This window comes from Monodon monoceros, unplaced genomic scaffold (assembly GCF_005190385.1).
Source record: "Monodon monoceros isolate NGI ecotype Baffin Bay Population unplaced genomic scaffold, NGI_Narwhal_1 Super_Scaffold_20, whole genome shotgun sequence".
In the NCBI taxonomy this organism is placed as follows: Eukaryota; Metazoa; Chordata; class Mammalia; order Artiodactyla; family Monodontidae; genus Monodon; species Monodon monoceros.
The window spans coordinates 100,974,517-101,000,122 of record NW_021703777.1 but is presented as its reverse complement, the minus strand read 5'-3'; the positions used below and the strand labels follow the sequence as shown (position 1 = coordinate 101,000,122).

The following is a 25,606-nucleotide window of genomic DNA, read 5'->3' as shown; positions in this document are numbered from 1 at the left end:
TGAAGGAACAGGCGTAGTTCCCATCACTCAGTCTATGTTCTCCTTATTGCTGTTGTTGCAATGACACGTGGGCACACGCTCCTCTTACAAGAAATGAAACAATATAGGTGGCGTGGAAACAAGGGATTCTCCCCTCTACTGGGCACAGACTTGGTCCCCAAGACCCAAAGTCTAAGATTTCAGCATACTCCTTTCTAGGCTTTTAAAAATAATGCATGGTTATGATATTATATATTGTTAAACGTGTAATTATATATTAAATGTATAAATAGTATTAAGTATATTGTTAAATATCTACATATATATAGATATACTTTCAAGTAATTAAATATGTAAGTAAATATGTAAATAATATATACTAGTAAATGAACTGTAATTTATATAAAAATAATATAAATACATAAATATAATTATTAAATATATAATAATGTCTTAAGCATACAAAAATGCAATTTTTATTAAATGAAACCATATTATTCATAATTTTATGACCTAGGGATCTTACTTGATATATATTAGAGTTCTTTCTAGGTGATTACAGATCTGCTTTATTTATTTCTTTGTTTATATTTGTAATTGTTGCACAAGACACATAACGAAATTTACCCTCTTAACAGTTCAGCGATGTTAAATACATTCACACGGTTGTGCTTCCATCTCCAGAACTCTTTTCATCTTGTGAAACTGAAACTCTGTCCCCATTAATCAACAACCCCCCCCATTCTTTTGTCCCCCAGCCCCTGGCCACCACCATTCTACTTTCTGTCTATGGATTTGACATACCTCCTATAAGTAGAATTGTATGCATGGACCACTTTTACTTATCCATCCATCAGTGGACACTGGGTTGCTTCCACCTTTTGGCTACTGTGAATAATGCTGCTGTGAACAGACTGGGCTTGGCCCACTTCAATGGCTGTAGCCAGGGCGCTATAATAGCAGTAATTATTATTATCATTGTTTTATAGTGGTGGAGTCTGGGCCTTTCCAAGGCTCAGTATTTTACAAAGGTAGAGTGGAGGGGTTGGCTGGGCCCCATTTAGACAAGTTTTCATCACTGAGCGAGGTGAAGCAAGCTGGGAGGATGCTTTGAGGTCCACAGTTTTCAGAGGAGGAATCTGAGGCTCAGAGAGGCTGAGAGACTTGGCCAAGGACACACAGCAAGTAAATGGTCCAGTTCGAATCCAGTTCTCCGGACTCCCAGGCTAGTGTTTTATGTGCCACTCTGTGAAAACTTGCAGGATCTTGGGAGTTCAGAGACTTGAGGCTCTCCCAGCATCACAGGGTTCATGAAAAGCAGAGATGGGATTTGAACCCAGGTCTGTCCAACTATATAAAATTTCCCCTACACTCTGCTGTCTCCCTAGACAGCTCCCAGAACTGCAGTTACATCATCCTATATTCAAAAGCTGGTGGGATGATCGACTTAGAAAGATTTACATCAGACTTCTGGATAAAAGTGCAGCTCCTCTCCACGTGAGCCATTTACAAAAATGGCTTTCAGCCACTCCTACTGTGTCCTTCGTTAATGTCTTTGTGCCTTTTGACTCTTTTTAGGACTTGCCCCATGGGATTTGGCCCAGTGTGGAAAGCTCTCACTTTCTGACTGCAGGTAAGTTTTTCTTTTCGTTGATTTTTTATTGATTTGACCACGAGAGAGAACCAGACCCTAAAGCCATACCCCTCCTACTTCTGCCTCCCTTGCCCCCTGCTCACCAGCATGCCTTACAGAGCAAGGCAATGTGTCACCTTCTACAGCAGCACGTTGGAGTTTGGGTGCACAGCCCAGAATTCAGGGTGAGGTGGTCTGTCTTCATTCCCCCCGAAGGCATCTGATAAAGAAAATGCAGAATGTTTGTATTAGCCAAGTGTATGAGTTTCTTTTCGCTGCTGTAACAAGTTATTACACATTTAGTGGTGAAAACAGCACGAAGGTATTCTCTTATGGTTCTGGAGGGCAGAAGTCCAAAATCAGTCTAACTGGTCTGAGTCAAGGTGTCAGCAGGGCCTCACGCCCTCTGAGGCCCTAGGAAGAAGGCCTTTCCTTCTCCAGGATCTGGAGCTGTATTCCTTGCATTCTGCAGGTCATGGCCCCTTCCTCCAGCCTCCAGGCCAGCAGACTAGCATCTTGCCTTAGCGGGCATATGGCCTTCTCTTCTGCCTCTCAGATCTCTCTCTACCTCCCTCTTTGAGGACACCTGGGATTACATTTATGGGCCCCTGGGTAATCCAGGTTACTTCCCCATCACAAGACCCATAATTTAATCACATCTGCAGAGTCCCTGTTGCCATATAAGGTAACATATTCACAGGTTCCTGGGATTAGGACCTGGGTATCTTTGGGGACTGTCATTCAGCCTACCACAGCGGGTGACAGAAATTCAACTGAAGCTAACTTAAGCAAAGAGGAATTTGTTGGTCCCTATAACTGGGCCTCGCAGGCCCTCGGCACTGCTGGATGCAGGAGTGATGTTCTCAGGGCTCTGCCTTTCTCTCTCTCTCTCTTTTTTTTTTTTAATTGGGGTATAGTTGCTTTACAATATTGTGTTAGTTTCTGCTGTACAATGAAGTGAATCAGCTGTATGTATGCATATATCCCCTCCCTCTTGGACCTCCCTCCCACCTGTCCCCCATCCCACCCATCTAGGTCATCACAGAGCACCAAGCTGAGCTCCCTGTGCATACAGCAGGTTCCCACTAGCTATCTGTTTCACACATGGTAGTGTATATATGTCAGGGCTCTGCCTTTCTCTTTCCATCACGGCCCCTGCTTTCCTCTGGTGAGTGTGATTTTCAGGAACATTCTTTCCACGGGGTGGGAAAGACAACCACTGGCAGCCCTGGACTTCCAGGAGTCTGACTGCTGCCACTTGCAGAAAGGAAGAGACTTCCCAGTAGCTTGGCAAAAGTTCAGGAAAGACCAGTGGGTGCAGCCTGGGTCCCATGCCAGTCCCTGACTCTGTCACTGGGGCTTGGGGGGAGAGTGTTCTGGGTTCTGTGCCTAATTCTGGCCTCCTGGGGACCAGGATGGGCTGGGATCCAGGTTTTTCTGTATAGACTAAGAATCTTACTGACTAGTGTGTGTGTGTGTGTGGGGGGGCTACCATGAAGGCAGGGGTACTGGGCAGGCAGAATAGTTTTTTTGTCCAGAATCTTCTCGGCACAGATTATGAATACACCTCTTTGTTTTATACCAGGGATAAACATATTTCATTTCCTGGGGGAATTAAAAGTGCTTTTTATATCTTTTATTACTCTCTGCGGTCTTTACATTTTACAAAGTCCAATGTTTTCATTTGCATAAAATAGGTTGAGATGATACCACAGTAATCACAGAGACCTTTTAGCCACTGATTAAGCAGACTTGTCGGTCAAAGGGAGCGCAGTGCACTAAGGACTGTGGTTGAGAGCAGGGGGTGGAGGACTAAGGCCACTGGGAGGGCTTCAGGGAGGGCTTCCTGGAGGAGGTGCTGCTCAACTGAGTCCTGAGGAGTGGCAGTTAGCAGGAAAAGGGGATGGAGGGAGAGGCTTCCAGGCCTGTGGCAGCCCAGAGGCGAGGGAGTAAGGGTGCATCCAAACACCTGCACAAATAGTACAGGTGACCCACGTGAGAGTGGCACTAGTGGGGAGGCTGCTGGGCAATGATGCAGCGGGTGGTGATGGTCACTTTGGAGCTTGACTTCCTTCTATACTGTCTGTGGACAGTAGCAGTGGCTGCGTCATTCAGGTCTTCATCAGAGCCTGCGGCCGGGCCTTCTGAAGGCCTGGAGGAGCAGGGGGCACCTGCAGGATGCCTGCACCAGAGATAAAGCCCAGAGTGGCCTTAGGATTTTACATCCGGCAAGTCTCCTGGGAAAACATTTGTTCTTAGCCCGAGGGGCTGGGCTGCGGTCCAGAGGTGGGTGTCCTGTCCCACTTGTGTGATTGACTCAAACAATCCCGACTGAGCAGCCAGCCTGGGAGAGCTCCTGCCTCTTTCCATGTGAGGGCTGTCAATTCCCCGATGGTCACCTTTGTCGCCATTCCAACATCACGAACTGAATCAACCACAGATACTATTCTAGAAAAAAAGATATTGATTTTATCTAGGATTCCAGTTCCACGTCCTTTTTTTTTCTAATTTTAATTTTTCCTACATATATTTAGAAATTCTATTAAAAAGGGGTTGAAAAGCACTTCTAAAGACCTTGCTCTCAATACTCTGTGTAAGAAAGACTGAATAACAGGACCCGTTCTCAGTCAATATAAGTTTATATCTGGATAGAAGATAAATGTTGAAAAGGCACAACTCCACAATTCAGGTCACTTCAAAATATAAATTTACACAGTGGTCAGATGAGTTTCCCCAGGACACAGCTGGTGAGTGACAGAGCCAGGATTCGAACGCAGGGCGTGTATGATGCCAGGTGTGTAAGAATCACCTATGGCTCCTCCCTTGCCTAGTGGTTCTGACTCAGTAGGTCTGGGGTGGGGCCCAGGAATGTACATTTCAGCCTACAGCCCAGGTAAGGAGCACAGACTTCGAGAAACACTGTCCTTAAGCTCTGTGTCTCCCAATGAGAATGCCTCATCTTCTTGGCAAAGAGATGGTAAGCCATTCATTCATTCACTCATTTATTCACTTACTCAGCAAAGATTTTCCAGGTGCCTTCACGTACCACGTGGTTTGCCTCTGGAGTTTAACCGCTGCCTTTCTGTATTATGTAATGCATGTGCATTGTTATTTTGCAGTAGAAGCACCATTTGGAATGAAATTCAATAAGAAAACTGAAGTCTTTAACCCACCCCCGAATTCTGCAGCCTCTAGTGGGCCATGGATTCATTCCATATTTGCTTTTATACCCTCGTGGCCCAAGAAGACCTTGTTTAAAAGAGAGTCTGCTGTAACACAGCACTTGGTAAGTAACATGTTCAGTTCTTTAAAAGACATATCAGAAGTTGTAAAGAAGCCAATTTTGGACCATATGTGTAGAAAATGTCACAGGCTTTTGTTCCTCCAAAAAACCTATTCTTCCTCTTTCACTGAATATAGTTATCATTGGGAAGCAAATCCCTCTTACTTTCCAGAGAGCTGCTGCTTCCGTACAATATACAGTATTTAGATGAACAGGATGTGTGAATCTGAGCATTGGGTCCCCGCGTCAGCTGGTTCTAAAGCAGGGCAGGGGGTCCTGTTTTAACCAGACTGATTCACTTGCCCCTGTTATAAAAATGCTGCTGCCGATAATAGGGCTAGGTGTTTAACAAATATTTTCTATTTGCCAGGCATGAGGCTTAGCACTGTCTATGCATAATCTCACTGGGGCCTCATTACGAGTTTCTTAAACAGGTACTGTTTTAATTCCCATTTTACAGAGAGGAAATGAGGATTGGAGAGATTAAGAGGCTTGTTCAGGGTCCCACAGGCCGAAGTGGCAGAGCCAGGATTTGGAGCCCCTGCTCTTAACCACTGCCCCTGCCCCGCTGTCCTTCATATTCTGTGTAATGTGTTGGCTTCACATAGCGCTTTCACCTAAGCTTTCATGACTTAAAATGCCTTGAGGACCACTGCGTTCAGCCAACAGGCCACCATGACCACAAGCCCCTTCTTGGCCCCCGGCTACATATTTGTATTAGTTTCCTAGACTGTGTAACAAATTTCCACCAACTTGGTGGCTTAAAACAATGACATTTATTCTCTCCCTGTTCTGGAGGTGGGAAGTCAAGGTGTCAGCAGAGGCGTGCTGTCACTGGGGGCTTGTAGGAGAAGATCCATCCTTGTTTCTTCCAGCTTCTGATAGCTTTCCTTGGTTTGTGGCTGCCCCACTCCAATCTCTATATTAGGATTCCCTGGAGAAACAAAACTGGTAGAAACAAAACAGGTAGGACACATGTGAGCGAGAGGCGGGGGGGGATTCATTTTAAAGAATTGCTCATGTAATTGTGGGCACTGGCAAGTCCACACTCTGCAGGGCAGGCTGGAGACCCAGGGAAGAACTGATGCTCAAGTTGGAAAGGTGTCTGCCACAGAATTCCCTTTTCCTTAGGGAAAACCTCAGTCTTTTCCATTAAGGCCTCACCTGATTGGGCGAGGCCCACCCACCTCATGGAGGGTCATCGGCTTTATTCAAAGTCCATTGATCTAAACATTACTCTCATCTAAAATACCTTCACAGTGACATCTGGACAAGTTTGACTGAATATCTGGGTACCATGGCTGGGTACCATGGCCCAGCCAGTTGGCGTGTAACATTTGCTGTCACTCTGTTTCCACCTTCTTGTGGCCTCTTCTCTGTGGGTGTGTATTCTCCTTTTCTGTCACTGATAAGGACACTTGTCATTGGATTTAGGGCCTAGCTAAATCCAATCCACCTAAATCCAGAATGATCTCATCTTGAGAGCCTTGGCTTAATTACATCTTCAAAGACCCCTTTTCCAAATAGCGTGACATTCCCAGGTTCTGGGCTTTAGGACGCGGAGCCACATTCAACCCACCATGTTGGTCATCGTCTTTCCAACCCTCTCCAGTGACAGGTGACTCAGCCCCTCTTTCGGCAGCACCTCCATCCCCCTTCCTGTGTGTCTTTGCCCAACAAGCTATGTTTGTTCAATTGTCGTTTGCAAGATGCTGTGTGGGGATCGGAAGAGTAGAAAGCCAGGCGTCTGCCCTCAAGGACTCACTGGGGGCCTGGCACATCAGAGCACGAGGGTGGGGTCGTGGACAGAGACTCAACTGGACTCGGAGGCCTGGTCAGCTTATGCTGCTGCTATGGTCAGCGTGTTCTCAGGAACATCACTTCCCCTTTCTGTGTCTTTGTTCGCTTCTGTACAATGAGAGCGTCACGCTCTGGAGAGGGGTGTGTGGTATGGGAGGATCATAGGGTACAGAGCACACAGCCTGGGGTGGAGTCCAAGCTTCCTGCCTATGCAGCCTTGGGCAAGTGCGTTAACCCTCACGAGGCTTAGTTTCCTCATCTGTAAAATGGGAGTAATAGAATTCATATGTGTACAGTGATGGGCATATGCCTGGCACTTGGGAAAGAATAGCCATTGTTATGATCGTTGGTATCACTGAGAGCTGCCATGGTCTGTGATTGAGAGTATGGCTCCACCCACTGCAGATGGAGGAGGGCAGGGCAGACAGCGGGGAGGCATGGCCTGGGGTCACGGGGCATATGGCAAGGGCGGAAATGAACAGGGACCGGTTGTGATTACGAGGGGCAGCGGGGCTGGCATCTGGCGGGCGAGCTCTGGCTTTCCACTGGTGTCCTTCCAGGGGAGCCGTCGTGGGGCTGGAGGAGCCCATTCCCGGGTTGATTCTCTCCCTGTTGATGACGCATCCAGCTCATGGGAGGTGCCCCAACATGCTGTGGTCCACGTTCACTCAGTCCCTGCCGTGTGGCTGGTGTACCCCACACAGGACATGTGTGCGGTCCTTAAAGGACTTTTCCATAGCTCTGCTCACATTCCTCCTGCTGAAGTGTCAACCCTGGTTTGCTGAGTCCCTGTGACAATGGTGTCATTGACACGCACCCCAGACCAGGACATAGCCCTGTGTGATCCACGTCCACGTTCTTCTTCCCTCATAGGTTTTAAGTTCCAGTCCTGTAATACTCCTTTTAAAAAAATCTTCAGGATTGATGGGAGTTACTACACGAGCAGAAGTAACCCCTCTGCCTGGCCCTTTTAAAAGTTCATCTTGGGCTTCCCTGGTGGCGCAGTGGTTGAGAGTCCGCCTGCCGATGCAGGGGACACGGGTTCGTGCCCCGGTCCGAGAAGATCCCACGTGCTGCGGAGCGGCTGGGCCCGTGAGCCACGGCCGCTGAGCCTGCACGTCCGGAGCCTGTGCTCCACAACGGGAGAGGCCACAGCAGTGAGAGGCCCACGTAATGCAAAATAAATAAATAAATAAAGTTCATCTTGTACTTTTACTTGACAAATGTAGCATGAAATATTTTTCATTTTCTAATGATTTCTATATTTTATTGTAGTATGGAGACATTTCAAGAGACATTCAAGGAACTTCTGAGAATGGAGTAATTTTTCAGAAATGTGCAGTGGTGAGTATTCATAGGTAGTTTATACTTAAAGAGAAAATAATTGAATTTGCCCAAATCATATATTAGTAGAGTTATGTATTTAAAGAACTGGCGAATCACGTGGTTATCTACCCATGTCTGGACACGGGTGATGATGTGACCCACAGGGATCTTATATTTTATATGGCAGCACCAGGACTAAGATTCTTTGGTAACAATAAAATTATTGGCAGTGAAAATCCTCTGTGATCATTTAAAATGAGGAAGTATATATTTTCTCTCAGATTTTAACATTGATATGATGCCCGACAGTTTAAAAACTCACTTAATGTCTTTTAGGTCTTTGACCCTTACTAATCTCATGAGATGGCTTTCACATGATCCTGTGTTGAGGGTCCCCAAGACCACCCTCAGGTTCAGTGCTTCCCTAGAAGGACTCACAGAACTCAGAAAAGCGGTTCTACACACAGTTACAGTTTATAGCAGCAAAATGATATAGATTATAGTCAGCAAAGCAAAAGGCACATAGGACAGAGTTCTGGGGAGACCAGGCCCAAGACAGCCAGTCTTCTCCTGGTGGAGTTGAAGGAACAGCATTTAATTTGCCCAGCAGTGATGTGTGGCATCAACCAGGGATGCTCACCCAAGCCATGGAATCCAGGATTTTTATTAAGGTTCCATCATGTAGGCATGGAGCACCCATGTTGCTGACCTCTGTTATTCAGGTCACCTGAACATAGCTTGGCCCAAGGCCCTCACCGTGAACCACATTGTTTGCAGAGGCTACCTGGGGTGGCCCAAAGCCGTAGGATATAAAGACACTCTTATCAGGCAGGATATGCCAAGGGCTTTAGAGGTTAGTCTCCCAGGAGCTGGTCCTTTCTTTGGGATGTGCAAGGTTTGGACAATCCAAGCCTGCTGAGCTGACCATGTACTGCACAGCCCTCATTTCAGCCCAGGCCATCAGCTGTCTTGCTCCCTTTCCTGGATAAAATTGGTACTACCAGTTTCTCCTGTGTCCTTCTAAAGATGTTTCCTACCACATGCACTCAGTTATGAGTGTGTGTGTGTGTGTGTGTGTGTGTATGCACGTAGGTACATACACATACCTTCCTTCTTCCCCTTTTTACGTTGGTGCCAGTATTCCATACACGAAGTTTTACAACTTGCTTTTTTCATTTATTACGTTCCAGAGCTCACTCTTCTTGGGACATACATGGCTTCCCTCTCTTTTCTCAGCTCCTGTGTCTCTTTCAGCAGAGCTGGGGTGAAGGAAGGGCAGGAGTGATGGGAGATAGGGTTCGAGAGAGGGAGCAGGGCAACGTCACAGAGGCCAGGTGGGGAGCCAGGCTGCTGGTGGGCCACTGGCTTTGAATAGCTGAGCTATTCATTTAACTTTTTTTTTTTTTTCTGGCCTCACCACATGGCTTGGGGGATCTCAGTTCCCCGGCTAGGGATTGAACCTAGGCCACAGCAGTGAAAGCCTGGAATCCTAACCGCTAGGCCACCAGGGAACTCCCTATCCCTGAGCTATTCAAACAATGGGCAGGCAGAACCCTGAAGGGGGCGACTGGCCAGGAGACAGGAGACCAGCTTGGGGCAAACCTGGAGATCAGATGGCAATCAGAGGCCCTGGACTGGCTGGGGCTGAATCTTCAAACTAATAGAGTAAGAAAGAGCCCCTGTTTGCTTTTCTTGGGGACACCAGTTGTCACAATCTCCCCAGCCTGACTGTGGTCCTGTGCGTGGCTGTTTTTTCTTCTAAGTTTCTCTGTGGGCATCATTTCACTGCATTTCAGGGTCCCGGTTTCTTTGAAATGATCTCTGAGCAACAGCTTGGCAAACGGGAGTCAAAATTCTCCTGGGGCCTTTGAAATCAAACCTGATAAATTCTAGAACCTTTGTGAGACCTTAATCCCCTCCCACGGGCACAGGTTGAGCTGGGGCCTCGTTTGGGGAAGTTGGGTTTGCCAGCAAGCCCATCCTCACTGTGCCTCCTGTCCTAGGTGTCCGTGCAGAGCGAGTGGCCGACAGCCCACGTGCGACTGTCTGTGAACAACACCAGGGCGCCCGCGGCTGCCAACCTCTCTGACCTGCTCTTACTGGACAACATCACCGGCCTCACCGTTAGGGAGTCGGCTGGAAACCAGACCTCAAGAGGGTTCCAGGCTTTCAGGAAGAAGTTTCTGCAAGGTAATAGCCATGTGTATGAAGCCAGGGGTGGAAAATGATGAAAATACGTACAGATACTCACAGAGCACGGGATATGCAGCAGGCATCTTAGACACGTGACATGTGTTCATGCAGTTGGTCCTCACAACGGATTGTACTATCAGGGCATCAGAAGAGGAGACGACTGCTCAGTATTTGCAACCAGGTAGCTGACTTGTCACTTAGGTTGAGAGAGGTGGGATTTGGGGAAAGAGTTTTTGAAATATATATATATATATTCAACATTTATTATGAAAAATTTCAAGCAGGCACAGAGATTAGAGTGAACCCCAACATATCCATCACCCAGATGACCAAAATGACCGTCACTCAGTAAAATGAAGAGCTTGTTTTGGGGAGTGCTGGACAGACATGGGCGTGGTCTGACATCAGCCCTGGAAGCATGCTCTTGACATGTTCAAGCGTGTTCAGGCGTGTTCACGGGAGTAACTCCGCTACTGATTGGCTCCCTTTCAAGGTATGACACCGTCACTCATTGGCTTTCAGAGATGTGTTTCCTGAGGCGAGTTGTCATTGGTTAATTAAGGAGATTTAAAACCAATTCTGAATGCAGTTGTTACTATGACTTCAGAATTGTCAGTTTTCCTAGGAAGGTGAGATTTCTTTTATTCTGAGTACATGCCCTGTCTTCAGATAAAGAGACTAAGGTGGTTAGGAACTTGCCCAAGGCCATAGGACTGGCACTCAAGGCTGAGATTCAAACTCAGAAAGTCTGGATTCCTCCATCCACCCCGTACCCAGGATGCTCTAGTGCCTCTCACATGCCTGGGACCCTTACTGACCTCTCCACTTCCATACACATGGCCCACGTTGCTCATCAATCCACCACTCTTTCTCTCTGAGTCTAGATGAAGCCTCAGAATCCTTCTTAACACCATATTATTGACAGAAGCCACCAGTGGAGTCGGCCCACAAGTAGTGACCTCTTTGCTGGCTCTGGTTTAAGCAGTGTCATAAAAAGTATATGATACATCCCAGCTAAGTGATCTTCAGTGCCTTTCTTCAATGATGTAAAAATAAATCCCCCCAATTCTTAAACTGGTGCTCAGAGAAAAGAACATGGGGCTGTAAGCAGAGCACAGACTCGGTCTCAGACAGACCTAGCTTGACTCCTAACTTAGCCATTTTGGAGCTGTGTGGCCCCTGTAAATCACCATCTCTGAACTCCAGATGTGGCATGTGTATAACAGCCTCGTAGAGCTGTTGCAGAGGCGAGACGAGGTGATGTGGCCTGGCACTCTGCCTGCTCCACTGTGGCTTGCCTCTCTTGTCTTGTTGCTCCAGTGGTATTTTGTAGTCCATGCTCCTGCCGACTGAACTTGTCACTTTTCTCCCATGGCTCGGCATCAGCTCCTGCTCTTGTGTCCGTCTGGAGGGTCCTTCTCTCCTTCCTTGCATCTCATTCACCTGCCCCTCCTGCATTTCACCTGCTTGGAGCCTGGACCACCCAGGCACTTCATGCATGAACTCACTGACGTGCACCCCAACACATGAGCTCTGCACACCCTTGAACCTCAGCCTCTGCTCCTGTGAACTGTGGGTGCTGGTGACACACTTCAGGGAGTCCTTCTAAGGAGAAGCTAGTTCATTCACGAAAAGCAACACAGCCTGGCCCGTGGGAAGTGCTCCCAAGTCCATGGCTATTTTGTTGTGATTATCTTTATTTCTTATTTTTGTGTTTGGTAAAAAAACACATAAGATCTGCCCTCTTAACAAGCTTTTAAGTGTACAGTACTGTTAACTGTTGTACAGCAGATCTGTAGAACTTTTTCATCCTGCATGACTGAAACTCTATCCCCATTGAATAGCAACTCCATTGCCCCCCGCCTCCCAGCCGCTGCCAACTATGTTTACTCTTGTGACTGTATATTATTGTATGTATGCCCTCGCCTTACCTCTGCCTACTAGATTCTACATGCCCTGAGAGTAATATCCAAACTGTGTTTGTCTGTAACTTACCGCAATCTCAAGGGATATGACATTGTTTTATTCTGTCCAGACTCCCCCTGATGGTTGTTGCTGCTGGGAGGAGTTGGGGTTCCTTCAGCAGAAGAAAGGGTGCAGCTCCTTGACTCAGAAGCTGAAATTCATTGAACCCCAATTTTTTCATATGCTTCACTTTTAAAAATTTCCATGGAGGTAAGGGATATGAGAGTATCATATAAACAAAATGTGGTCTATCCATACGGTGGGATATTACTCAGCAATAGAAAGGAATGAAGTATTGGTACACACTACGACATGTATGAACCTCAAAAAAAAGAGGTTTGCTTGGGGAAAGAAACCAGACACAAAGAACACAGCTTGTATGATTTCATTTCTATGAGATGTCCAAAAAGGCCAATTAGTCCCCAAAAAGTAGATCAGTGGTTGCCTAGGGCTGGGGGTGGCTATGGAGAGTAACTGCCGTTGGGCACCAGGCTACTTTTTAGGGTGATAAGGATGTTCTGAAATTAGACTGTGGTGATGGCTGTACAACTCTGTAAGTATACAAAGTTCTCTAGATCTCACGCTTAGAACAGGTGAATTGGTGATGTATAAATTTTATCTCAAAGGTGTTTTTTTTTTTTAAAAAGTATCACAATCTTGGACTTCCCTGGTGGCGCAGTGGTTGAGAGTCCGCCTGCCGATGCAGGGGACACGGGCTCGTGCCCAGGTCCGGGAAGATCCCACATGCCGCGGAGCGGCTGGGCCCGTGAGCCATGGCCGCTGAGCCTGCGCGTCCGGAGCCTGTGCTCCGCAATGGGAGAGGCCACAGCAGTGAGAGGGCCATGTACCGCAAAAAAAAAAAGTATCACAATCTCATTTCCACATCCACCCTATTCAGACAACCAGCTGCCAGTCTCAGCCTCTGGACAGACACGGCCACGTCCCCAAAGCAGCACTCAGCATCCTCCCCAGGCCATGGCTAAGGCTTAGAGGCATCCATCAGAAAGAGCAAGGACAGAGATGTTGCTTTAGTTCACAGGTGCCTTCGGTTTCTGCTGGATATCTGGAGCCCACCTGAGAACGTCAGCTCAGTGGGAGAACTCCGCCTTTAGTAGTTACGGTGGGCACAGTCTATTTCCAACATCAGACAGAAGGGTCCCCAGGGCACGCCGGCTCTACCTCCAGAAGGTGGGGCTGAGACATCCCTGCCTCCTACAAAACTGGAAACCTGCAGTGGTGGCCACCCTGTCACCCGCTTTCTTTTGGGGGTCCCTCTTTTTCCACCCATGGCTCCAGAGCCTGCTTGTTCACCTGGGGGTGTGACTGAGTGTGGCCCCTCCCGAGAGCGGAGCCGTCTTCTTCTAACCAGTCCTGGCTTCTGACTAAGGGGAGCTTTGAGTCAGAAACCCCGTCTCCTAGGAAGCTTCTCTGTTTGTGTCATTAAGCCATCGAAGGCCAGCCAGAGACCATGAGGTTGGAGGAGACCCTATGTGAGCCTGAGTGACCTTCTCCACTGCCCCCTCCCGGGCCCAGTCTGGCACTGCTTCCCTGTGCCGTGTGCTGGGCTTTCAGAACCAGCTGGAGGTGTCAAAGTGGCAGCTAGTGTCACCCAAAAGTCCTATAAAAACTCTGTCCCATCATTGTGTGAATGGGATCATTGGGAACAAATAGGTCCCCACCTGGATTCAGAACAAAACAAAAAGGTTCTGGATTTCCTAAGTGTATGACATCCTGAATTAGGAGGACTGGCCTGCCCAGCCCCAGGATGGAGTGGAACCCAGGTAAAGCTCCTTGTAAGGATGCTGACAGCCCTTCCAAGTGAAAAAAGAGGGGGTCCAAGAGCACACCTGCCCAGTTTCTTCTCCCTGATAAAAAGTATGTGAGATCAAAGGGGCTCTTGCTGCCGCTCTCAGCTGTGATGCCAGCCGCCTCTGGATGCTTGGCTGTGTCTGGGTTGTGGCAGGGGCCCCGTTCTTGACCCACATGTGCCTTCTCTCTGAGCAGTTGGAGACTCCTTCTCCGTCAGCTACACAGCATCACTCGAGGCCAGAGACGTTGGGAGTGGAGAGGTCCTGATGCTTCCTGCCCAGCTCTCCTTCCAGAGTTCATCACCGGTATTGTCTTTGTTACTTTGATTTCTTTCTTGTCACTGTTGTTTTAGAAACCCTGGACACAACATCTGTTAGTTCATTCTTTTCTTCGTTCCATCCTTCATTTGTTCAGTGATACCCAATTCTGGATGAATGCGCAGGCCCTGGAATCTCACACACTTTACCATGAATCAGGCTCCCTCGAAGCTCCTTGTGACCTTAATTACTTTAACTTCTGTGGACCTGATTATCAAGATATGTAAATGATAGATGTTAATTTCTCATCGCTGTGTCTTGGGCGTAGTAAGCACTCAACCAAATATCTCCCATTTGTACTGGTTTGCTAGAGCTGCTGTGAAAAAGTACCACAGACCAGATGGCTCAAAAACAACAGAAATTTGTTTGTTCACAGTCCTGGAGGCTGGAAGTCCAGAAGCTGGAAGGTGTGGGCAGGGTTGGTTCCTTTTGAGGCCTCTGTCCTTGGCTTGTAGATGGCTGTCTTCTCCCTGTGTCCTCACATGGTCGTGCCTCTCTGTGTGTCTGTGTCCTAGTGTCCTCTTCTTTGAAGGACACTTTTCAGGTGAGATCAGAGTTTACCTTGGTGGTCTCATTTTACTTTAATCACGTCTGTAAAGGTTGTCTCCAAATACAGACACATTCTGAAATACTGGGGATTAGGGCTTCAACGTATGGATTTTGGGGGGACGTGATTTAACCTGTAACCCCATTACTATTAGCACCTTCATTTTCCATTCACTTTTTTGTTAATCCACGTAGGCAGTGAATGTGGTTGGTTGCATGACCCTTGGTACATGCTGTACACTTCTGGGAATACAGAGGAGGAGATCTGTGCTCCGCTCGAGGCCAGAGATATTGGGAGTGGAGAGGTTCCGATGCTTCCTGCCCAGCTCTCCTTCCAGAGTTCATCACTGGTATTGTCTGTGTTGTCAAGACAGTATTATCAAGATCTCTGGCCTCAAGATCAAGGAGCTCGTGCTCTAGTTATTCTGGTCATTTTGTTCTGATTTCAGTCCCTGGAGAAAGTACCTTTTATAATAGACTTAGAAAATGAGGCTCCAAGGGTGACTGCCCCAGGTCACGTGGCAGAATCAATATCGGACCCCACAGCTGCCGGATCCTTCCATCCAAGGCTGGGGAGCCTGTGTGCAGTGTTTCTGCTGCAATAAGAAAAATAGTCCTGGATAAAATTAAATAAAATGAAAGATTCCCAAAAGGTAAAGACCAGATATGAGAAAACTGTATAAAACTGTCAGAAAAGACAGATGTCTCCGAACACAATTAAGTGCAAAGTCAAGAACAGAGGACAAAGGATACAAAAATGGAGATAAAATGGCCCAGAAGAAATACCATCCGAATTTCAAAGGAGAGGAAACCAAATATGTTAAAATCAAAATTTAAGATAAGGCAACAGTCAGAAACCAACAGTGAGAAACTCAGAAACCCAGTGAAATTGGAAGCCTCCACCTCCTCGTGTAGGGAGGGGACGTTAGGCCAGGGCGGCTTCACCTCCCAGAAGAGCCTGGGGAGGCTGGTGGGGCAGCAGGAGGCATGAGGTCCGGGGCCTCTCACCCCAGGGCGACCTCCTTGGCTGTCACCCCCTGACGGGTCCTGTCCATTGCTTTGCTTGGTGCCTGTCTGTGTCATGTTAACCCCATCCCCCCAGTAAACCCCCATCCGCCACTAGGATGTCACTCAATGAGACCAGGGACCCCATTGGCCCTATTCCAAGGTGTGTTCTTAGTGCCAAAAATAGAGCCCCACCCACACTAGTTGCTCAGTAAATATTTGTTGAGTGAACGAATGAATAGATCAGTGAACTAATGGTTCTTGGGCAGGTGTGATTGTTTTCTTTTTTAACTTCTCTGAGCCTCTAGTTTCTCATCAGTAAAAGGGAGATTGTTCTATAGTCTCCAGTCTCTTGTGGGGATAAAAGAGGTAATTTTATATTTGCACGTGGCCTGCAGTTTCTTTCCGTCCCCTTCCAAGCCTTCAGGTGCTCTCTGGGCAGTTCTGTAGACAGAGCGGAGAGTCCCCCTGCCCACCTGGAGATTCCATGTGTTGTAGGTTCCTGCCTGCGTTAGACTGTCAGCATCACCCTTCCTGGCCCTGCCTTAGAAAAGGCCCGTGGAAGGCCGGCATTTGCTGAGTGGATGAGTGTTGATAATGGTGAGTGGCTCCTATGCCTCGTTCTCCAATTGGTTCACCCATTTGGACTTCACAGTTTCTTTGGGTGACTCCTAGGCCTTCCTGCGGGATGGCAAGAAGGTCCAGTGTATTTGGGGCTGAACATGATCAAAGTTTGAGTGAGACTCACGACAACTCCCCAAGAGAACATTGGTCTACTCTGTCAGCCATAAAGAGGCTGACACTACAAATGGGAGAATAAAGGAGTTATTTAAAAATGCAGGTGCCCAACTTGAAATCCTTCAAGTTAGTGTGGGGCTGGTGTCTGGTATTTCAGAGGTGGGAACGCTGTCCTCGCTGTGTTTTCAGAACAGTTCGGTGTCTCTGAGTTTCAGTTTTCCTACCTGAGAAATGAGACGGGTAGGAAGACTTCCCGCAATCTCTTCTAGTTCTGACATTTTCACATGGTATGAGATCAGTGGTTCTCATAGTTACCACTTACTAATCCTCACAGCATGAGGTAGGTACTGTCAGAAATGCATTATGTTTAGATCCGGAAACTACTTTCTCAAACACACACACACAGATGTGCACACATAACGCACATGGATACATGCACACACATGCACGTGGATATGCACACATGCACGTGGGTGCACACATGTGCACGTGGGTGCACACACATGCACACGGAAACGCACACATACATGCACGTGGACACACATGCATACACGTGGATGTGCCCACATACACGCGTGCACATGGATACACACATGCACGTGGATATGCACGCAGCCACACATGCACCTCAAATTCATACAAGGGTAGATGAGACAGGACCTAGATGAAGGGAGGTCAAAGAGGGGAAAATCTAGAACATTCATCTCCAGTTCCTTACCATTTATTGTATAAACATGCTGCCCACCTTATAAAACCATCACTGGACCTCCCGTGGTCCATGTTCCCTGACTTCAGGCTGTGATCTAAAACATGTTTCTCAAGCCTTGAAGTTTATGTAGGCACGGGGCTGAGGATTCATGTTTTGCAAAGAGATGAAGTACACTTTCAGCCCCTTTCTGCTGAGACTTTGAGCGTCAGGAAACACAGGGAGGAGGGACCCAGAGGCAGTGAAGAGAGAGGAAACTGGCCTTTGAACCCACTAGTTCAGGAGACCCTGAAACTCACAGAGCACCATGAATATTCCAAAGCACAGACAATTCAGGAACAGAAAGGGCCAAGTTATTGCTTCATAGGTGTCTCTTCTTTAAAGACTTGTTTGTTTATTAAAATTTCCATTTCCCTCCTGAAAAGGAAATCTTGGTACATTTCGACTTCCCTTGGAAGCCTCCATCAGCTTGTCCTGCTGGCCCATGATGCATTTGGAATGCCCCAGTGCTCCCAGTGTGACTGCTGTAACAACTGTAGGGCATGAATCAGGAGGTTTCCTACCTCAGGTTGACCATCACTCAGGTCAAGGGAAAATGCCTCCAAGTGGCCGTGATAGGATTACACAGGGGTTGCCTAGCTCACTGGACTTCGGGCTCCAAGCCTCCAGACCAGGTTACCTACATTGATACAACCACCCATCACCACCTGCTACACCCAATAGCAGTAATACTTTCACAACACTCCTCCCTATGTGCCAGGCACCCTTCTAATTAATCCTCACAGCAATCCTCCGAGTTGAATATAATTCCCATTGTACAGATGAGGAAACTGAGGCTCAGAGAGGTCAATAACTTGTCCAAAACCAGAGTGCTGGAGAGTGATAGAGCCAGGCATGAACTGGGGTAGTCTGGTTCTCTCCAGACTACCCTGCGCTGCCTTTCAGTTGCAAGATATTCTGACTCTACCCTCAGGAAGAAGTATGATCTCATGTTGAGTCTCCTCAGATACCACATGGCTGGACAGATACCAGTCATAACGCTCACCCTTCATTTTTCCATTTCCTATGTTTTCTAAGCAGAGGAGTATTAGAAGGTATTGGGAGGAGACACTTAGGGAGTTGGGGTTTAGGGGTGTTGGGAGCATTGGAAAGAGAGCTGACAATTGGAGCAATGCCATCAGAGCCTGTGATTCTCTCCCCCTTCCTGAAGGGTACAGACTAGATCCCAGAGGGTGAAAGAGGCTGCTCCAGGTCACAGGGCGGGTAAGCTTCAGGGTCATCCCTCGCCCCAGCCCGACCTGACTGTAACCCCAAGTGTTTCACCACCAGGGCATACTGCCTGGGTTTCCCTAGCAATTAGGGAAACTGGTGTTTGGATTTCATACACGCCTCTAGGAGAGAAGGAGGCATCACGGTTTCATAGACCTTTCCCCCAAAGGGACTTTAAGACCTCCACAAGCCTCCACCCGCAAAGTCAAGGGCCCAGTGTTGTTCCAGGCACGGTGGGTTGGTGGGTCGGAAACACAAAATGTTACCCCGTGTCTCAGATGTCAAAACCTATTTACTGAAGTGCTTTCTTTTTCCTTTTTCTAGAACAGAGCCCAGCTAAAAGCCCTTTTCACCATAACAACAGAAGAAAAGATAACGGTAGGAGAAAATGTTTGACCTGGACACCTGCTTTATGCCCCCAGTGTGTCTTTTTATGTCTTTGGTGTGTGGTCTCTTGCTGTCCTCAGAGCCAAGGGTAGGAGCCTACCGCTGGCCTTAGCCTCCCAGACACGAGCCAAGGCTGGGGGCTCTGTGCAGTCTGGGATCCCCCAGTGTGGGCTGAGGCTGTCTGGCTAGTTTCCTGGATGACCCTTTCATCTGGGCAAGACGGGTTGGTCACTGCCTGGACAGGCTGGGGCCTCACCCACCCATCAGCCGGCTGGTACCCTCCCTGCAGTGTTCACCCCACGGCTAGTGGGTGGTCATGTTTTGTCTTCCCAAAGCTGCCCAGGGCCCTGCAGGCCTGCTTCTGCTGTTCACCATTAACATTTCTCCATTTTTGTTCATCATTCAATCACCCACAACTCATGCATTCACTCATTCACATGTTCATCAAGTGTTTATTCACTATATAACCACGCTCCACATTTCTTAAGCACCTACTAGGTGCCAGGCACCCTAAGCGTCTTCATTTGCTGAATTGTGACATCTTCACCATAATCTGAGGGGATCGATTGTATTTTAAATCACCTCCATTTCATAGATGGAGAAACTGAGGCACACTTAGGTCAAGTCATTTGCCCAACGTCACATGGCTAGGGTATCAGTGTTCCCAAGACCACTCCCAGGTGCAGTGATGCCCTAGGGGGGCTCACAAGACCGCACACATAGTCTTACTCAGGCTGCTTTATGACAGAGAAAGGATGCAAAGCAGAATCAGCAAAGGGAACAGGGACTCAGGGCGAGGTCTGGAGGACATCAGGTGCAGGCTTCCAGGGTCCTCTCCCAGTGGGGACCTGTAGGACATGCTTAATTCCTCTGACATCAGGTTGTGACAGCACATGTGAAGTGCTGTCTACCAGGGAAGCTCATTAGAGACCCAGTGCCAGGGTTTGTACTGGGAGCTGGGCACGGGGCACCCTCTGCCTGGTACCTCCCAGGAGGACAGCATGTATTCAGTGTACACCACATCCTTTGCCCAACAGTTTAGGCCCTGTGAGCCCCTCTTATCAGGAGATGATGGGAACCCTCTGAAACCTGAGTTCCCAGACACCAGCCAAGGCCCAGCACCTTGAGCAGGCCTCGCAGAGGATGGAAGCCTCAGACCTGCTGTGTGAACGCCATTCTGCACAGGTAGTGTTAGAATAAGGTATGAACCCAGGCCCTTTGGCTCCAGAGCCCTGCTGCTGGGCAGTGGGCCACACTGCCTCCTAGTGAGCCGAATGGCTGCACAGATGAGGCCGGCACAAAACCCGAGTCAGGCACACAGGTGCAGACAGTTCTCCGGGCGGCACCATGTCTGATTCCTTCCTGCATCCCGCACGGTGCCTTACGTTGTGGGTGGCACTCAACAGGTAAATATCCCGTGACTGGGCTGATTGTTGTCAATGCCGCGTGATTGCAATAAAGGTCAGAGAACATTCATTTAATCAGTATTTATGAGCCCTTTCTCCGTGGCCCAGACCTCCTCACATAGATGGAGACGAGCCATACCCAGGTCTTCAGGGCTGTCTCCAGCTCATTGCCTTCAGGAGAAACAGGCATAGGTGGCCCCCCTGGGCTGCAGACCCATGGGTGCAAGGCTTGGCAGTGGAGCAATGGGTTGGATTTCAGCCCCACTGGCCCCTGGGCCAGGTGACCTCTGCCTGTGGACCATGTTCAAGGAGGTCATTATCGACTGGGGAGATGAGACATATGCAGGTGATGGCCCTAGAGTGTTGTGGAAACAACGGGCCCTTGCACCAGAGGCCGGGACTTGCATCCCTGTTTTTCCACAGATTGTATGTGACCTTGGGCACATTACTTACCTCCCTGGACCTCAGTATCCTGGCTGTAAAATGAGAATAATAATAGTACCCGCTTCATAGGGTGGTCGTCAAAGTAAACGGATTGATGCAGGCAAAGCACTCGGCACAGTGCCTTGCATCCTGTAAGCGCTCAATAAACATCATCAGTATTATTACACATGGAAATAACGCTGCTGTGCAAGTGTTCTGTGTTAATTGCGAAAAGAATGTTATGTATCAGGGTCTCAAGCTTAAATTCCCACGAGGGCCGCACCGGTGCTGTAAGTGTGTGAGTCAGGCCCACGCAAGATTCTAGGGCGCAGAGGAGTCTGAGGCAGCCTGGAGATTCCGATCGACCATCACCCACCATCCCTTCCCCACACTGAGACATTAAACAAGGGCAAAAAGCCAAACAAACCACGTACATCAGCTGTGACTGAACTTGTGAGGTTGTGACCCAACGTACAGATCATAGGTGCTGGGGGTACTGACAAGGGAGAAAGTGTGGGCTGGGCGGGCTGGGTGGATGGCAGGCCTCTTGGAGGAGGTAAGAATTCACTTGGATCTTGAAGGAGTTAATTAAGGGTGGAGGAGAGGTTTCTAAAATATGTATCTGAAGATCTGACGTCAAGGTTAAGCCTGTTTGACTGTCGGTTGGACGTGAACCAAGGTTTACTGGGCTCGAGCACAGTGTCTGGCACCTTTTAGGTGTACGTAAGGAGGAGGCCCAGTCCTTGCCAGCTGCAGCGTGTGTTCTAGCACGGTTGACTTGGGCACCTGCAGAGATAACGTCGTTATACTAGGAAAGTGTGACGGTGATGAATAGGAGGAACTCAGCAGTGAGGTATAAGCTCCTCTGACATTTTTATCAAGCAGTTAAAAAATACAAAGCAAAGACATTGAGTAACCCATTGTGTAAATTGGGAACTGCAACACCTGGAAGAGACGCCATCACCTCCTTAATTTCTTATTAATTTCCTGAGGGTGAAACTGATAGATGTCAACTAAGACCCCAAGAAGTCTTCTTACCCTTTCTGCCTCCTGGATGAATAGAGAGGAAAAGAATCCCTCCACCCTGTGCCGGACATTGAGTGCAGGTGTTCTTTTTTTAAAAAATTTTATTGAAGTATAGTTGATTTACAATGTTGTGTTAATTTCTGCTGTACAGCGGAGTAACTCAGTTATACATATATATATATATATATATATATATATATATACTTTTTCGTGTTCTTTTCCATTGTAGTTTATCACAGGATATTGAGTATAGTTTCCAGTGCTCTACAGTAGGACCTCGTTTATCCTATGGATAGTAGTTGAGTGGAGGTGTTCTGATTGAGCTGGACTTCACTCCAGCTTCTTGTAATTTGGGGGACAACTGACAGGATCTTTTGGAAGAAAAATGAAGATGAATTCCCTCAACAGATTTAAATCTAAATGGATAAAACAATTTTTAAAGAGTGAATATCGGTTAATATGCTATGAAAAAAACCATGGGGCAAAACCATGGGTCTGAGTACACAAAATAGTTGAAAACTTTACATTTGAAAACAGTATTAAAAAAGGTAAGGGGTAAACTTGGGAAAATATTTGTAGCATACATTAAAAAGGATTAATGTCTTTATAATATATTATAAAGAGCTCCTATTCATTAATAAGATAAAGAATGCCTCAGTAGATAGCTATGTATGATATGAGAATTTCTCAAACACAAAGATTTACAGTGTGTGCCCTTGAGCACAGTGGAGGGAACGTGTAACTCCACTGGCAAAATCATTTGGCGTTGGGTTTAACTCAGAGGGCTGGAAGCATGCAGTCGCATATCATCACGTCTGCCTTCTCTGGATCACTTCTTTGGATGACTTACCAGCCTTCTGCCTGTTCAGTCCTGCTCCCCTCCAGCCCATCATCCTGAAACACAAGCCTGCTCACTTTCTATTCTGGAGGGGCTCCCCATTGCCTGCTGGATAAAGCCCAGTTCCCTTAAGTTAGGATTCAGGCTCCATCAGGAAAGGTGACCTCTGCTATCTCCCTGTGCCGTGGGGTTCCTGTGTTTTCCACATCGCTCTGGTTTTACACATGCTGATCCTTTCCTTCCTGTCCTCTGGCAGCTCGTAAACATCCTGCAGGACCCTGACCAACTTCCTCCACCTCTGTGATTCCTTCACATCCCCCAAGCAGGCTGGTGGCACCCCTTGCTGGGATCTAGTGGCATTGGGACATCTGATAAACCTTGTCACTCTGTGACATTGAGATTATTCCCCTGGTTGGCACTTAATACATTTTTGTTGACATCAGAATAGAATTTTTGCCCAGGGGGAGACTTTAAAGATTATCTAGTTTTACTTCCTCATTTAAGAGTGAAAAAACTCAGGTCCTGAGAGGCTTTGGGAACTGGCCAAGGTTCTGAAGTTTGATACAACATTGAGGATTGGAACCATGCTGTGCAGCTTCTTCTGGAGTCCAAGCCTTATTCACTGGATTCTAACTTACAGACCTCTGTTAGTGAGTGTGATCGTCTCTGTTTATGGTTACCTTCAAGCTCTTGCTCTTGCCAGAGTTATCAGAGTCTCTGCCCTCAGAGCTGCCCCTCAAGGGCTGTGGGACAAGGGTCAGCAAGTCACTGACTCCTCTGCTTCTTCAAGCAGTTGAAGGATTTCAACTAAATTACTCCTAAAATGTCTTTCAGAGAAATCATTCTGTATGCTCTCCCCTTCAAACTTTTCCTGGTTTGGGGAGGGGGTGGGATTTAATATATGTCTATTATGGACACTTTAAACAAAAAACCCTTCCACACACACACACACACACGGACACAAGGAGAAAGTTAGAAGAATAAGATAACATTTCTTCATATCCCCGCCACCAGAGATAACCATTGCTAGCATGGTAGTTTCTTGCCTTCTGCAAGTCTATAAATATATTTATTACATAATTGAAGTCAAATTGTATAAACAATTTTTCCTCATGCTCTTGTAACTTGTTATCGGATTTTAAGCATTTAAAGCATTTCTTTTGAAAATCTTTTTTTGTCTGGCATTGCTCTTCATAAATGCAGTGGTGGAACGCATCAAAGGAATCTGCTACCAGCTGATATGTGATTAAAGTGGTGATAATAACGGATTCTTTTCCAGAGACAAGAAGGAAAGTTAGTGCGGGCTCTGGGGGTGAGACAGCTGGGATCACTGAGCCACCTCTTTTTCTTTATTCTTAGATAATGAAGTTTAAGGTAGATAGGCTCTTTGAAATTCTGTACTTACAATGATTATCAGTGGAATTTTTCTGCAAGATTTTTGCCCTCATTTTACAGATGGGGAAACTGCAGCTCAGGGAGGGAAAGGCTCAGGGTCCCACAGTGTGGTAGGGGAGGAGCTGAGAGTTGAGCCCGCAATGAGGGCCCAAGTCCATGGTCTTTACGAGTATGTTCTGCTGCTTCCCATAGCATTGTTTGTGGTTCTCATCATTTCTCCATTGGCTGTGTCATCCAGGTTCACCCTCCTCCAGGCTGTCTCTTTCTAAAATACTGATATGACCATGTTACTTCCTGGCTTAAAACCCTGCAGGGAGCCCCCTAAGCCTGTAGGATGATGCCGCAAATCCCTAACCTTCTCTTGAAGGCCCTCTGGGACCTGGGCTGTGTCTCTTGCCATCTGCAAGTCCTGCCCATGTTGTTCCCTCTGCCTGGCTCACCCTCCTCCTGGCGTGGTTCATTGTCCTCTCCCCACGGGTCACCTCTTGGAAGGTCTTCTTTGTCCTTTGAGCTGGGTTAGGGACTGCCCCTCTTCTCTCCTTGCCCTAGTCACACATGTCGCCCCAGCCTGTGTGCCTGGCCATTCCTCTATAGGATGCTGAGCTCCTCGGAGCAGGGCCTGGGTCTCTTTCCTCCTTGTCTTTCCTTGTCAAGAAAGGTTACCACCACATCTAAACATTGAGTCAAACCTGGCAGTAATTGTGATGTAGCCACTTAATAGAAATTTTCAGGTAAATGGAATTATAGCAAAGCTTGCTTTTTGCACCCATGAAGTGTGAATTCTGTATTTAAAGCATTGTTCTAAAGATTTAAAAGGAATTACTTGGCCTCTGATGAAAGTTCAATAAAGATATTGATAGTTAAGTATAGTTAAGTATAGTTTTGAAGGGATGGCTTTTAGCCAGAGACTGAGGAATTCTAAAATTCTGCCCTGCTAGTCACTTACCGCAAAAGGGTGAGCTGTATACTCAGAGAGGGAATCAAAGTGTTCACAGCGGCACAAGCCCCTGATGACTCAATGCAGGGCTCCTGGTAAAAGGCCAGGCTGGAGCCTGAGCCCTGGAGAGGCAGCTGCGGTCTGAAGACTACTGCCTAGACCATGGGGTGTGAATCCTGGGTCTGTTACTTGTTAGCTCTGTGACCTTGGGCCATTTATTTAACTTATTTATACTTTGGCATTGTAATCTGTAAAATATGGATTAAAATAGTGCCCACTTTATACTATTGCCATGGGGAGTGAATGGATAAAGCATGTAAAGCACTTGGAACTATCCTTGGCAGTCAGTATCTGCTCAATACATATTAGCTATAATGATGGTGGTGGTGATGGTGATAATGATGGTATTGATGGTGGTGATGGTGATGTTATGCTAAGGACGATGATGGTGATGGTGGTGATGTTGATGGTGACGATGATGGTGATATGAGCGATTATGGGGATTTTCCTTCCCATAAAGCTAAATCTTGAGATTCAGTCTTCTTTGGCCATTTATATGGAGGAGGGAAGTTGAAGACTAGAGGCGTTGTGGACAGGTCAGGGGATCAGGACCTAGCTTAAGTTA

The 25,606-nt window shown here is 47.4% G+C and overlaps 1 protein-coding gene across 6 annotated transcripts in view; it reads left to right on the top strand.

Moving 5' to 3' along the window:
* Positions 1–25,606, top strand: part of EVC2 (EvC ciliary complex subunit 2) — a 142,298-nt gene that overhangs the window by 5,726 nt on the left and 110,966 nt on the right. For 2 of the 6 annotated variants that reach the window (XM_029235123.1, XM_029235125.1), the window contains exons 2-7: positions 1,558–1,612; positions 4,732–4,898; positions 7,971–8,039; positions 10,025–10,211; positions 14,184–14,293; positions 18,894–18,947. In XM_029235123.1, the coding sequence (XP_029090956.1) occupies positions 1,558–1,612; positions 4,732–4,898; positions 7,971–8,039; positions 10,025–10,211; positions 14,184–14,293; positions 18,894–18,947 (642 nt within the window). Of the gene's footprint in view, positions 1–1,557; positions 1,613–4,731; positions 4,899–7,970; positions 8,040–10,024; positions 10,396–10,495; positions 10,708–14,183; positions 14,294–18,893; positions 18,948–25,606 lie in introns of those variants that run through there. The other 4 variants (XM_029235124.1, XM_029235126.1, XM_029235128.1 and 1 more) reach the window with 4 other exon arrangements.